A 14428-nucleotide genomic window follows, 5' to 3' on the forward strand; every position below is an offset into this window, starting at 1 on the left:
CTCAGGGGGGCCAGTGCTGCCCCACCTGCTGCCAGCACCACCCCCAAATTCCTCACAGATTTACACAGGGGCCCCACTCTCGTTCTGCGGTGGTCCTGGCAAGTCACGCAGCTGGTGCCGATTCCTGGGTCCCCCACAGAGGCCCCCAGTCTCTCCTGCTTGGCTCGCCAGGCAGGCTCGGGGAGGGAGGGGGCCGCAGAAAGGGCCTAGCCCACTCCCCACTGGAGCCCATCGGAGCAGAGCCCTTGGGTGCTGGCCCTCAGCTCCCTGGGCGCCTGGGGGGCTCCCTTGAGCTCGCCAAGGTGCTGCTGGAGACGCAGACCCGGGGCCTGGCAGGTGGCCGGTGCCCACCGGCACCAGCTCCCTCCCGAGGTGTGCGCAGGGCGGAGCCGGAGGCCCTGCCCAAGGGCCTTCTCCGTGAGGGGCCGCGGGCGCCGGACCGCACCTGGATGTCAGGCGGCTCCAGGAAGAGGCAGGTGTGTCTCTCCAGGACGTCCAGCAGCGGCAGGGTCAGCACGCTCTGGAGGCAGGTGGACAGCAGTTGCGATTTCTTCTCCAGGTCCAGGGGCGGCCTCAGCTTACTGTGTGGGGGACAGCGGGTGGTGAGGGGGGGTCGCGGGAGCCGGGTTCAGGGTTCGGGAAAGAGACGCCTGCCCGCTCAGCCAGCAGTGGGCGGGCCAGGAGCACAGCCCCCCTGGGACTGAGGCGCCCCCTCCTCGTTTGCCTTTCCCCCATACGAGTCTGCCCCCTCAGCCCGGCCCCTCTGTGACCTCTGGCAGGCCTCCCCTGCAGGTGACTTCCGGAGGGCTGTGTGAGGGCCTGGAGGGGCTCCGAGTCCAGCACCTCCCCAGCTCTGGCCGCTCCGTCGGACTTGAACCTGGTCTGACCACTCTGGGGAGGGCCTCCCCGCAGCCACTGCCGCCTGCTGAGGGCAGGGCCCGGCCGGCGGGGCGCTCGGCCGCAGCCCGCCGCGCCCCTCCGCGGTGGGAGAGCACTCGGCCTCGACTCCCCAGGCCTCCGTCTCCTGGGCAGACTCACTGGGCCTGGCCAGGGTAGGGAGGCCAGGCTCCCCTGGCCCCACCCATGGGTGGGGGGCTGCGCTGGCATCCCCCAGCCTCCCTCCCTTCCCTGGGCCCTTGGCCACTGTCCAGGCTCAGCGTCCCTTCGCATTTCCTGCCCCGCCTGCTGAGTCTGCTCCAGACTGCCCTGGGCTGGGAGCTCGCCCCGACTGCTCTGGCCTTGGGTGTCCAGGGGGGTCTGCTCCCTTTGGAAGCCCAGTGCTGGGGCCTCTGTGAGCTGCCCGCCCCCGGCCACCACGGCCACCATGGCCCTTTGCAGCGGGGCCTTGACTCCCGGCCTCCCCCCGCCTGCTGTCATGCTGCCGCCTGGTGCCGAGGAAGGCCCTGCGCGGGGCGGGGCCTACCAGAGGCTGGAGATGACGCGGATGGCCTGCTGGCGGGCCGGCGTGTACAGAGCGTCCTTGGGTTCCTTCTGCAGCAGGACCTGCGAGGGCGCGGGGCGGGCTGTCGCTCGAGCTGGGGCCCACCCCATCCCGACACCAACCGAGTGCAACCTCTGCCTGAAGGCCTGGGCGCCTGGCGCCCCTGCGCCCCACAGGGTCACGCTCCAGGTCCTCTCCCCGCCGGGCGGCCTGGCCCCCACGGAGGGAACAAGGGCACGGACTGGAGACTCTGTCTCGATGCCGGGTAGCCCCACACCGGCTGCTCGGCCCTGGGCGAGCCCCCCAACCGCTGCGAGCTTCCCGTACTCACAGACAGCACGGCCTCGCCGCGTGTGTTATGCGTGAAGAAAGGCACGCAAAGCAGGTCTGAGCCGCAGCCGGAGCTCAGCAGACGGGAGCTGCTGTGGCTGTCACTTTTGTAACCACCCGCCGCCCCTGTGTCTCCTCCCCGCCGGCCCGCCCGCCGGCCCCCGGCTCTGTGAGGCCGCAGTCTCTCGTCTCTGCGGGCAACCGCGGGTCTCCTCTAGGCCAGCAGCAGCAGCAGCAGCAGCTGGGTGGCTTCGGCTGCTCTGGGCCTCAGTGATGTCCCCTGTGGGGGGCACGCACCTGGCCAGCTCAGGGTCAGTGGGAGGGCCAAGTGCGGTGGGGGCATGGGTGTGCTTCCCGGTGGGAGAGCCTGGGAGGGGCTAGTACCTGCTGTAGAGACCCAGCTGCCCCCCCCCCCCCCCCCCGCCCTTTGCCCTGACCGGGGCTCACCATCAGGCATTCCAGGAGCTCGGACAGCTGGGAGAACCGGCAGCTGTGGGTGCCGCTGCTGAGGCTGAGGGCCTCCACCAGCATGAGGACGGCGGTGAGGAAGCTCTGCTTCAGGGTCTCGTTCTGGCGAGGGTGGGGCCAGGCCGGGAGGCATAGGCGGGGAGGGCGGGGGAGGGCAGGAGCCTCAGTCACACGGGGCAGCGGGCCCTGCCGGGGTGGGGGGAGGGGGCGGCCCGGGCGCTGGATGTACCCAGGAGCTGTAGCGGAAGAAGAAGATCATCCGAGACAAGATGCTGTCCACCCATGGGAGGATGCGGGCCTGGGCCTTGGCCGCCATCTGCCCGTAGGACAGGAGGATGGTGCTGCTGGCCCACTTCCACTGCAAGTCCTCCGAGGCCGGGCCCTGGGTGGGCAGGTGCGGAGCGTCAGGGCCCTCCCGGCGGGACCCTGCCCTGGGGGACCAGGGGCGGCAGGTGCCCGGGGCCCTAGCAGGGGGCTGGAGGCAGGGAGCTCTGAGGGGTGGCGGGCCTCAGTTTACCTCAGCAGGAAATAAGGGAAAATGTTTCCACCTGCGGGAGTTATCCGGGGCGCAGTGGCTGCCCTGGCCACCCGCGGGGGCACGAGGGTGACCTCTGGCCTCGTCTCGTGTGTCAGACAAGACTCAAGGTCAAGGAGCTACGGACAGACCCCAGCAGCCACCACGGCCACGCCGGGAGCTGTCCCAGAGCACTTCCCAGCACGGCTCATCTGAGCCCTGACAGCTGGCGAGGCAGGGAGGGGAAACCGAGGCACAGGGGGCCAGCCTGCAGGCTGGCGTAGAGGTGGGGCCACACGGGGGGCCGGGACGTGTGGTCCAAAGCTTGTGCAGGGGGCCCTGCAGGGAGGCTCAGACCTTTCTGGAGGGCGGGGCCCCAACCCCCGCCCCTTGTTGGGGGGCCCGTGACCCCAGTGACCCCAGAGCCAGCACCTTGGGGGAGAAGCTGTGGAGGCTGCACTTGATGGGGTCGCTCTGGCCGAAGTGCTCCAGGACGGCCCACGCGTCCTCCAGGTGGCGGGCTGCGGCCAGCCCCACCGTGAGGGCCATGCCCTAAGGAAGGGGCGGGGGAGGAGGGCCACCACGTGGGGTCCCGGGACAGGGCCTGGTCCCCTCACCGAGCTCGTGGAAACTGAGGCTCAGAAAGGGAGGGGCCTTGTCTCGGCGCCCAGGTGCCCACCCCCCACCCCGCACACTCTGGCACTCGCAATGCGGAGCCCAACCCCGTCGGGGTCCTCTCACGGGGTCTGGAGGGCGGAGGGGCGCAGGAGGGAGGCAGGACCCCCTGCAGGCCTGTGGGCCCCCTGTCCCCCCAGCTCTGAGCAGAAAGGAGCCGGGGGGGCAGAACCATGACGGCCCAGGAACTAACTAGATGTGTGTGACGGAAAAGGGGACCCGGGCTGCGATGTGCCCAGTCTGGGATGGGGCGGGGCCCGGCAGGGGACTCGGGTCCAGCTGAGCCTGCGGGCAGGGCCGGTCGGTCTGGGGGCAGGCCGGGGCCGGTCCTCACCTCCCTCTGCTTGGGCCACCGGTGGGAGGTCTCCAGGAGGGTCTGCAGGTGCCTCCTGACCGTCGAGCCGTCAGCCTCCGCTTGGAGGATCAGCCCGTAGAAGACGAACAGGAAGGCCTGGGGGAGGGGCAGCTGCCTGTCCGGAGTCCGACCCCGCCCTGTCCTTCCCCGGCCCCCTGGATGACCGGTAGCCGCCCGCTGAGGGACCACCCACAGCCGGCCTGGCGGGGGACTTTAGGGGTGGTCTTCAAGTCCGGCCCCCTCCCCCTCATTTCTCTTGGGCCCGGGCAGCAGGGCGGCGGCCGGGGCGGGGGGAGGCGGAGTGTGGCCCACCTTCTCGGGGGGCTGCTCCCGGTGGGTCTGGTCAGGCTTGGTGAGCGCCCACAGCAGCTCCTTGGACCAGACGTCCGAGTTCAGGAACGGGACCGCCTGGGCAGCTATCTGCGAGCAGGTGAGGGGGGGCAGGGCTGGAGCCTCCCTGGCGGGCCCCTCCCTGCCCCCACCACGCAGGGCCCTGACTCCTCATGGGCCTGCTGCCCCCTCCCCCCCCACCGTCTTCCGGGCCGGGAGGACCCCGAGCCCCTGGAGGTGACTTTGGGGGCAGGTGTGTTGTCGTTACGGCTCCCACGTCCTTGCAACAGGCGGGCTCGGAGCTTCTGGGTCTCCCGGGGTCAGCTTGGTCGTTTGCGGGTTTCCAGGGCGTTTGGCTGTTCTGTCTCCGCGGCCCGGGCCCCTGGCATCTCGCCCCGCCGTGGCCGTTCTGGGGGCGGGACTGTGGGCGCCGCCCGGTCCCCGCTGGGCAGTGGGCCCTGGGGCAGCGTCCTGTTTCTGGGATGGACCCCTTGGTGGCGGGGTGGGGGGGGCAGAGGGGGTGCGGCCCTTGGCCTGGCCGCCTGGTGGGAAGCCCCCACCTAGGGGTTCAGCCACTCCCCCTCGTTTGTCTCTTTACAGATGCCCTTTGACCTCTCCTCCAGTTTACTTCAGAATACAGAACACACTTCAATCAATCGATTAATTAATTAGCGTCTTAATCCTCCCCTGAGAATACGGCTTTTATTGCCCGAACTTCCTAAGCTCCCCGTGTGATTTCTCCTGTGACCCGCCGGTGCCTGGCAGCTGTGCTGCCCTCCAAATATTTGACGTTTTTCCAACACTGTTTTGGCTATTGATCTTTAATTTATATTCCGGGCCGAGCACGGACGCGGCTCGGCTGCGGTCCTTGCGCGTGTATCGAAACTACAGGGGGCCCCGCAGTGCCCGGGCCTCGGTGAGTGCCAGTGGAATCAATCTGGTTAATTAGGTCAGCCATCTACAGCCTGAGCGATTTCCCGTCTTATTTGTGTATTAATTACTTGTCTCGCCGCCGCCGCTGGTCTAATTTCCACTAGAGTACAGTTTAACCAGGACGGCGCTGCTGCCGCGGCCCCGTGACAGTGAACATGACACACCCTGAGCAAGCCCTGTATGGGGGGTTCTCCTGTAACCCTCACGACACACGCCTGAGCCAGGTACTTCCGTCCCCACTGGACGGACAGGCGAGGGAACCGGGGCACCGAGAGGCGGTGTAGCTCTGCGGTCACCCGGCTGCCGTCGGTTGAAGTTGGACTCCACCCAGGGTGAGCGGGGGTCCCCCGTCCCTCCTCCCAGCCTCACAGGCCCTCGTGTGGGTGGGTGGGCAGAGAGGGACCTGCACGGACACCAGGCCGGGGCTCTGGCCCCTTCTGTCCGCCCCAGCCCTCCCCCTCCCGCCCTGCTCAGAGCTCCATCCACCTCCGCGCCCTCTGGGGCCTCTTGGTTGTGGGCCCCACCCCAAGGCAGCATGGGAAGGGCCTTGTGTGTGCTGGGCACCATCCTTGGGCCAGCTACTCGGGGAGCAACGTTCAAATCCCAGATCCCCCTCCCCTCCCCAAGCCTATTGGCGCATCTGCAAAGTGGGGCTCCCCGCACCCCCACGTGTTGGTGTGCTGCCCCTGCCGCACTGGCTCCCTCCCTACCTTGCTCAGCTGCTCCTCCCAGCTCGCCTTGTCGGCCCGGCTGAGGGGTCCCTCTGTGGGGGACAGCAGTTGCTGGAGGCTGGCCTGGTGGCCACCGCCAGGGCTGAACCTCAGGCTCCACGTCCTCTGTCCCTTGGACCCTGGACCGAGTCGGGGTCCCTGCCTGTCTCAGCTCCAGGGTGGCAGTGAGCTCCGAGGACTGAGCTGTGGTTGGACTTGGGGTCCGGAGCCAGCCTGGAGCTGTGGCCCCATGGGCTGTGCTGTGTGACCTCGGGGGGCCTCAGGGGGCTCCCCAGTGGCCCTTGGGGGTGTGTGCTGGGGTCCCCACAAGGGGAGAAAATGAGGCTGAGAGAGGCGGGCATCACGAGACGGGACGCCCAGCCTCAGAGGGAGGGGCTGCTTCAGGGCCGACCCTGGGGATCTCAGAGGTCACTCAGGCACAGGGGGACCTGAGCCCAGCCTGCTGGTTCCAGGCAGGGCTGCAGAGCCGAGGTGGGCTGGGGCCTGCCTCCTCTCAGACCATAGTTCCAGCCCCGAGTGTGGCCTTTGAGACCACACTGTGTCCTGCACTGTCCCCAACCTCTGCTGACACCACCGACCAAGTCCTCCCTAAGGTCCCGAGGCGTATACACCATCCTCTCCTCAAATTCCTCCTCCTCCCCCCAGGCACAGCTCAGACTTGGCGGCCTCCTCTAGGAAGCCTTCCCTGATGGCCACCAGGGCAGCCCTGTGCCTTCCAGCTGAGCACTGGTGAGCTCAGCTCACGCCCGTGGATGGCTGAAACAGTGCCCAGTGAGAGCTGGCATCTGCCTTCCTGTGAGCTCCTAGTGGCAGGGAGCCCGGCATGGGCCGGGCCTCAGCTAGCGTTTCCGGTCTGCACTAGCCGAGGCCTCATCCTAGCGAGACCCTGACTTCAGGTGGCCCAGCTGGGCAGGGCCACCCTTTCACAGGGGTCTCAGCAGGGCCGGGGGACTGCAGGGAGCTTGGTGGGCAGGACTGCGCCCTCCCGATCTCTCTGACCTGCCCCACCCCTGCCTCGTTGGCCTGGGAGCAGAGGGCGGCCTGGGGTGTCCCAGAGCCGAGAGCAGGACGTACGTGGAGAGGTCAAGATGCCCATCACGTAGAGGAGGCTGCGGTGGGGGAAGACGCCCGTCAGGACCTCGGTCTCCAGGTGCCGGGCCACCTGCCGCCACGAGTGCCTGCAGACGGCCACCAGCAGGTTGCTGGCCGCGTCCTGGTATGCCTCTTTCAGGTCCTGTGGGCGGGAGGGGGGTGGACGCAAGAGCGTAAGAGCGGGCGCCCCTATTGAGCCCTGTGGCGCCCCACACGGGTCTCCGAGACTGGTGGGGGTGGGGGGAAGCGGCTGCAGGAGTGGACTGGGGCCAGGTGCCCTCCCTGCTGCGCACACCTGGTGGTCCCGCAGCTCCGGGGGCCCGGTGTCCGGAGGGGCCGAGGAGGTCTCTGAGCGGGGAGGCCGGGTATCCCCCAGGCACCTGATCGACCCCTGACCCCGCAGACAGCCCCTGGGCAGGGTTGGGGGAAGACCTCGGAGGTGGGAGCTATACAACCCAGGACCACAAACGCGGTGGAGCCCGAAACAAGTAGCTCGGAGGAGACAGAGGCCAAGCAGAGAGATGGAAACTTCCAGAGAAGCCGCCTTTAATATCCTCTGAGAGATAAGAGAAGATAATGCCTCTGCGAATGTATGAGCAGCGGGGCACGAGACAGGAGCCTTCCTGGAACGGACCGAGATGCCGCGCAAGTTAAAGGTGCGGAGGCACGGACGGGAAAGGCAATTAGGAGGCTGCGAAGATAAGGCCGCGCTTCGGAGGGCGGAACAGAGGGCGGGAGGTGGAGAAGGAGAGGAAGATAAGGACGCGAGGAGCCTTCGAAGGCGCCGTATCTGAGCCGCGGGGCCCCTGGGGCCCGGAACAGGGACACAAGACACTGTCCCCGACGAGTCCACGTCAGCCACTTCCCACGAAGCGAGGACGCAGGGCCGCCGGGCTCCGTGGCTAAAAGCAGCCCCAGAGTGAGGCCCACCGCTATGGCACGGCAGGGCATGCAGGGCAGAGAGAAGGTTCCAGAAGCCTGCCACAGAAAGGCAGGGTGAGGATAAAGGAGCAATGTTCACATTGGCTCTGGGGTCTGTGCAGCCGCATTGGCGGCGGGAGGACAATGGGGTGACCGTTGGGGACGCGTGTGGTCCAGGTGAGTAGCTCAGAGATTTCCCGACAGGCGTGGTCTCAAAGTCCTGCTTCCCACACACATGTTGTCAGGGAGCTCCTGGGCAGGTGTCTGCCTCAGGGGGGAGGCGACGGGGGCAGAGGGAGGCCTGGGGAGGAGGGGATGGCGTCCCAGACAGAGGTGGGCTCAGACTTCTGAGACATGCTTGGCCGCCTGCACCTGCCCTTCTCCGTGGGTGAGTCCCCCCAGACCAGCGCCAGGCCCCCACGGGAGTGCCGGCCCCGACCCGGCTGGGTTCGGTCCCCCGCACCGCCCAGACCTGCCGCAGGCTGCCCCGGGGGGCTCCTGTCCACCCTCGGTGGGGCTGCCTCCTGGCCCAGCCGGGTCTCGCCGCCCCTCCCCAGCTCTTCAATATTATGACCGTCAGTCTGTCGGTTACACATGGACGTCTTGCTCTTTTACCATGTGCCCCATTGACCTCACCACAGCGAGTGAAACCCCTTTTTTACAACTTAAAAAGAACTTGAGAAGAAAGACTATCGGAGGGTATGGACACCCTCGCTTTTCTGACGGGGCGACGCATAGGCCTCTTTGTGGGGAGCGAGGGATTCGTCACACCCGCGTCCGCCAGCTGGGCAGTGACCACGGGCAAGTCTCCTGGGCGTAGCCCCCGGCCCCTCCATCCTTGCGGGGCGTCAAGTCACGCCCATTCCTGCCTCGTGGGGTGCCAGGGCCTGGACCCCTGATGGTGACTGGTCAACACTCCCTGACCACAGCTGGGCATGTGCTTTTGGCTCCTCCAGCCGGGGCTGCCCCGGGCTGGTGGTCTGAGTGGGAGCCACAGGCCCCCAGGCCTGGAGCCGCCGCAGCTGAGACAGCTGGCCGGCCTGGGGCGGCCCCTGGGGTGACACTTGCGGCGGGGGCGATTGGTGGGTGGTCCAGGTCAGGACCTCTGCGTCTCTGTCAGGCGGGACTCTGAAGGCGGGCCACCCAACGCTGAGTGACAGCCCGGGGAGGGGGCGAGACTCGCAGAGACATGCAGAGGCTGGGGTGTGGGAAGCGCCGGTGGGAATGGTGAGGGAGGGGTGGGGAGGGGGTCCGGAGCCCGCTGCAGGGCGGGGGCCCGTGGGGGGAGTGTGCCGAGCGGCCTCGGACATCGGCTCTGCCGCCTACAGGGCCTGAGGCCAGACAACAGTGAGCTCTCTGGGCCTCACCGGCCTCGGCTGGGAAATGGGTGCGTGGGGTCGCCCCTCGGAGGGGCCAGTGGTAAGAAGATGGGAAAAGGGATGGGAGTCGCTTGGCCAGCCCAAGGCTGGGCCGTCCCAGCACCCTTGGACCCTGGGGCCGCTGCCTGCACCCCCTCCCCCTGGGGGCTGGGGAGAGGCCCACCGTGGACTTGGCCATGTTCTCCAGGGCCAGTTTGATGAAGGCCTTCTCCCAGCTCTCCTCCAGCGAGTCGCTGACCCCGATGACCATCTCCAGGACGTGGAACAGCCGCAGCTTGTGCCAGCTGGAGACCTGCGGGCGGCACAGTGGGCGGAGGCTCAGGGCCAGGGCTGGGTCGCCGCGAGAGCTTGTGGGGGTGGAGGTGGGGCCAGGGCCCGGGGGGAAGGTCCCGAGGGGTGCATTTGGCCATCTGGCCAGTAGCCGGTTAGCGCACACCTGCTACAAGCTCGTGCAGCCGTGAGCCGGTTTGGCAGAGACAGGCGAATAAAAGTTTGTCTCTATCCTCAGGGACTGCCATGGGGTTTCAGGAGTGTTCCATCGCTAAAGCCAGTTTATTTAGGGATTCCTGCGCTTCCTCATTCATCAGAACTCACACACGCCTTCCCCAGCAACCATCCACCCGAAGATCCGTCTCACCGACGATCCGGATCCATATATCCATGCGCCCACCTGCCCACCCACCATCCATCCACCCACCCACCTGCCCACCCACCATCCACCCACCACCCATCCATCCACCACCCACCCACCATCCATCCGCCCACCCACCATCCATCCACCATCCATCCACCCAGCTACCCACCACCCATCCATCCACACACCCACCCACCCACCCACCCACCATCCACCCATCCACATACCCACCATCCACCCATCCACACACCCATCCAGCTACCCACCACCCATCTCGGCCACTCAATGGCTCTGTGACTTAAGGCAAATCGCTGTCCTCCCCTAAGCCTCAGTCTCCTCATCTACGGGGGCCGTAACACCTGTCCTCAGGCCAGTCAACACGTGTCGGCCCCCTCCCCACCCCCCGCTCAGCCCTGTGGACACACGAGACCGACTCGCCCAGATCACGGAGCTGCTGTGTGGAGGAGCCGAGGTCTGAGCCCGCCTTGGGATCCAGCCCCACCCTGCCCCACGCCCCCCGCCCCCGAGAGCGGCCCGAGCAGCGCCCACCTCGGGGTTGTCCTTGAAGTAGTCGTGGATGGTTTCCAGCACCAGGCCGGGAGCCTCGTGGGCCATGCTCTTGATCTTCTTGACAATGGAGCTCAGGTGGGCGGAGTCCGAGCCGCTCAGGTCTCGCAGCATCTTGAAGCAGATTGCTAAAGCGCACGGTGAGGGCGTGTGAGGCAGGTGGGCTGCGCGGGCCGGGCGTGGGGAGAGGGGTCTGAAAGGGCGCACTGGGCACTGGGCGCGTTCCGGGGCCTCCTGGCCGTCCGGTCCCCTGGGGTCCAAGGTCCAAGCAGCACGATGCACTTGTGTTTCTGTCCGTTTGTCCATTCGGCCAGCTTTCATCCGTGCATCCATCCACTGTCATCCACCGACCCGCCGATCCACTGTCCATCCACCTCCACGTCCACACATTTGTGCATCCGTCCGTCTGTCCCTCCGCTCATCTGTCCGTCCTTACACGCATCCACCCGTCCAACCGTTAGTACATATATCCACTCGTCCACTCACCGATCCGCCCACCCAGTGATTTGTCCACCCACCCGTCATCCACCCACCTTCCTTCCCGTCCACAAACCCATCGTCCATCCCGCTCTCTCTCCACCGATTCGGCCCGCCGTCCAGCTAGGCAGCACTCAGTGCCGCCCACCCTGGGCAGTCCGAGGGCTGGGTGGGGGTCTCAGAGAGGAGTCAGGGCCCCGCTGTGTACTGGGCACTGGGAGGGTGGGGACAGGAGGTCCCGACTGCGAGGGAGGGGCAGGCAGGACTGGGGGTGGGGTGCGGCGGGGGGCGGTCACCTGTAGTGCAGGCCCTCTCCAGGAAGGCCCGGTGCTCCTGCGGCGCCAGGGCGGCCTGGCTGCTCTGCGACTTGCACAGCAGGATGGTGGTGGGGTGCGCCGCTCTGCCCCTGCGGGCGGGACTCTGCGGGGCCTTCCTGCAAGACAGGTCCCTCGAGGATTCCGAGATGTGGGAGGAGATTCTGAAACGGAAAGGGGTCCTGGGTGCCCACGCCTGGGCGCCAGGGACACTGAGAGCGCCCTGGTGGGGCCAGGCCGGGTCCCACCCTCTCAGGCGTCCGCCCTGGGGCGGGGCTGTGAGTCTTGTTAGTGGACTGACAGCCTGGGGGCGGGGCTTTGAGTCGTGCCAATTCTGAGGCACCATTGAGTCGGCCGGGCCGGACATGGTGGGTGGACTGGAGGGTCAGCGTAGGGCATCCAGCCTCCAGCTCTCGCCCAGACTTGCAGGAGGACCCAGGCTTCTCAGGACCACCTGAAGTGTCCGGCCACCACCCGTGCCTGCCAGGGCCTGGGGCAGAGGCCGGAGCACGTCCGGAGCAGGTGGGGGCCGCAGCACGTTAGAAGGAGCGTGTCTCAGTGTCTCACCCCTCCACGTGCTCCACTGCCACGCACGACATGTGTTGGGTCGCGCCACGCAAACCCCTCCCGTGGTTCCCCATTAAAAAACCCACGAGAACTAAAAAGTGAGTTCTTCGAAGTCCTGGCTGGCGTAGCTCAGTGGATTGAGCGTGGGCTGGGAACCAACGTGTCCCAGGTTCGATTCCCAGCCAGGGTACATGCCTGGGTTGCAGGCCATAACCCCCAGCAACAGCACATTGATGTTTCTCTCTCTCCCTATCTCCCTCCCTTCCCTCTCTAAAAATAAATAAATAAATGAAATCTTAAAAAAAAGTGAGTTCATCGAATCTGCAAGTATGGAGTCAGTGTGTAAAAATCAGTCCCGTTTCTATAAGCCAGCAATACGTAATTGGGGATTGAAATTCAAAAGGTACCATGTGGAGCAGCTCTAAACATGAAGACATATGCAGGCACGGACCCGACAGGTAATTGGAAGCTCTCTGTACTGAAAGTACAACATAACGATGGAGAGACTGAGAGGGCTCTAACGAGAGGAGACGCACCGTGGCCACGGATTGGAAGACTCAATATGTTGTTAAGATACCACTTTTCTCTAATTGTATCTGAATATTTACTATAATTCCAATTAAAACCCCAGCAGGATTTTGTGTGTGTGTGTGTGTGTGTGTGTGTGTAGTAATCAACAAGTTGTTCTTAAAATTTACACGGAAAAGTAACAAATGACTTCCAGCTCTGCGGCCAGGCTGGGGTAGGCGAGGCCATACTGTGTGACGGAAGCACAGAAACACAAATAAATGGAACAAAACACAGAGTCCGGAAAAGACCCGCCGGTCCGAGGCCGACGGACTTTGGATGAAAGTGCAGACACGGTTCACTCAGGGAGGGCACGCAAGTGGGGGGGGGCAATTAGTGGGCGCACGCACGCGGAACCTCCCGGTTCCGCCTCAAGCTGGGTGCGGAAACGAACTCAGAATCAACCATAGACCCGAGAGTGAAGCCTACAACTGTAAAACCTCCGGGAGAAAGTGCAGGAGGGGATCTGGGTGGTCTCGGAGGAGCAAAGGATTCTCAGATGCGCACCAAGAGACGGTCGGTTAAAGAAACGAGTCCTCGCACTGGGTTCACCCGCACGGAGAGCCTCTGCTTTCGGAACACAGGAGAGGCTATAACCGAGGAGACAGGCTGTGGACTCGGGGGAGGGTGTCTCCATGGACCCCACGTCCGGTGGGGGCCTCCGCCCAGAGTGCAGGGAGAGCAGTAACTCACCGCGGACCTGTCCACACTGGGTGGAAGACCGAACAGACGCCCCCCCCCCACCCCCCCCCCCCGGCCCCAGGAGATAACAAAATGGTGAATAAACAGCAACATGCTGGGCGCCCTTCCCCAAGGGGGAGACGGAGGAAAGGCGTGGGGCGGGGGTGGGGTGGGACCCGGTGACCCAGCAACCAGAACAGCGTCAGCCAGGGGAACGGGGGGGGGGGGGGGGGGGGGGACAGCCAGTGCCGCGGAGCCGGGCGCCTCCTGCCCTGCGTGGGGGAAGCCACGCGGTGCGGCCAGTAGGGGGCGCAGCTCGGTGCGTCCGAGGGAGCTGGACGTGCGCCCACCATCCCCCGCGGCTCTTCCACACCTGCGTGCTCACTCCAGAGCCACGGCAGCTGATGTTCACACCACACTCTGCCCACGCGCGCTTAGAACGGCGTTATCTGCAATGGCCCCGTGTGGGAGACGCCCGCGTGTCCTTCCAGTGGGAAGGGCATAAACCGCGTTCAGTGCGTGGGTACCGCTCGGCGCTAACAGGGACCGAGTGGCCGAGAAAGGCCGCCGCGCAGTGATTCCTCAGCGCGTTACTAGGGGGCAGGAACCTCCCCCGCGAAGCCCCGCAGCGCGGGGCAGGCTCGGCCCTCGCGGCCTTCATTCATCCCGGGGGTGCTGGTTCAGCGCCTGGTGTGCCGGCACCGCCCCGGGAACGGAACGCATGGAAACCCCTGCCCTCACAGCGCTGCCACTCTTGGGGGAGAGACGCCGAACAGACAGGGAGCTGCGCACCGTGTCAGCTGGGGACAGGGACGTGGGGGCAGTCACGGGGACTCGATGGACCAGCTGTGGGGGTCAGACTTGAAGAAGCCGGGCTCAGGGAGGTTGGCTGGGGACAAGCGCAGGGGGTGGCTGGCTGACGGAAGAAATGAGTGAGCGATGAATGAATGAAGGCCTTCCGGGAATAGTGCAGCTCCCCCAGCCTCCCTTCTCCTCCCTCCTCTCCACCTGCCCCCGTGGGGGTGGCCTCCCACCAGCCCCACGACCTGCGGGGACACGGAGAGGCCCCGTGAGCTGCCCCGGGGCCCACGGCCTCTGCAGGATGGTGCTGGCTCAGAGCTGGGCCCTGACCCCGAGGCTCACCCCTTGGAGAACGGGCCCTTCCTTCCACACGGGCCCGGCTGTCACCCACTCCGTGCCCCGCAGGGGCCTCTGCCGGGTCCACGCTGGCCACAGGCGCCACCGCCACCTGCTGGCTCGCCCCAGATCCGCACCCCTGCCCTCCCTCGACCAAGATGGAGTTGGTTTTAATAAAAGAAACAGCCAGAACACAGCCAGCTGCAGACGTGGCGAGGAGACAAGGGTGCACCAATCAGAACCAGGGAACCGGGGGGTCAAGGCTGCTCCCCAAACGGTGCCTGGGGAGGGGCTCGCAGGCCCCACTGACTCCAA

General features: G+C 66.1%; 1 protein-coding gene across 1 annotated transcript in view; it reads right to left on the reverse strand.

The window, feature by feature from the left end:
- The window catches only part of LOC114514733 (maestro heat-like repeat family member 5), a 32616-nt gene that overhangs the window by 17785 nt on the left and 403 nt on the right, over positions 1–14428 (reverse strand). The window contains exons 2-13 of the mRNA XM_036031691.1: positions 11144–11325; positions 10353–10498; positions 9333–9461; positions 6852–7011; positions 5757–5809; positions 4096–4203; positions 3763–3879; positions 3186–3305; positions 2469–2621; positions 2219–2341; positions 1424–1503; positions 446–581 (exon numbers count right to left, since the gene is read on the reverse strand). Coding sequence (XP_035887584.1) covers positions 446–581; positions 1424–1503; positions 2219–2341; positions 2469–2621; positions 3186–3305; positions 3763–3879; positions 4096–4203; positions 5757–5809; positions 6852–7011; positions 9333–9461; positions 10353–10498; positions 11144–11325 — 1507 coding nt within the window. The remainder of the gene's footprint in view (positions 1–445; positions 582–1423; positions 1504–2218; positions 2342–2468; positions 2622–3185; positions 3306–3762; positions 3880–4095; positions 4204–5756; positions 5810–6851; positions 7012–9332; positions 9462–10352; positions 10499–11143; positions 11326–14428) is intronic.

This window comes from Phyllostomus discolor, chromosome 7 (genome assembly GCF_004126475.2).
Source record: "Phyllostomus discolor isolate MPI-MPIP mPhyDis1 chromosome 7, mPhyDis1.pri.v3, whole genome shotgun sequence".
NCBI lineage: Eukaryota > Metazoa > Chordata > Mammalia > Chiroptera > Phyllostomidae > Phyllostomus > Phyllostomus discolor.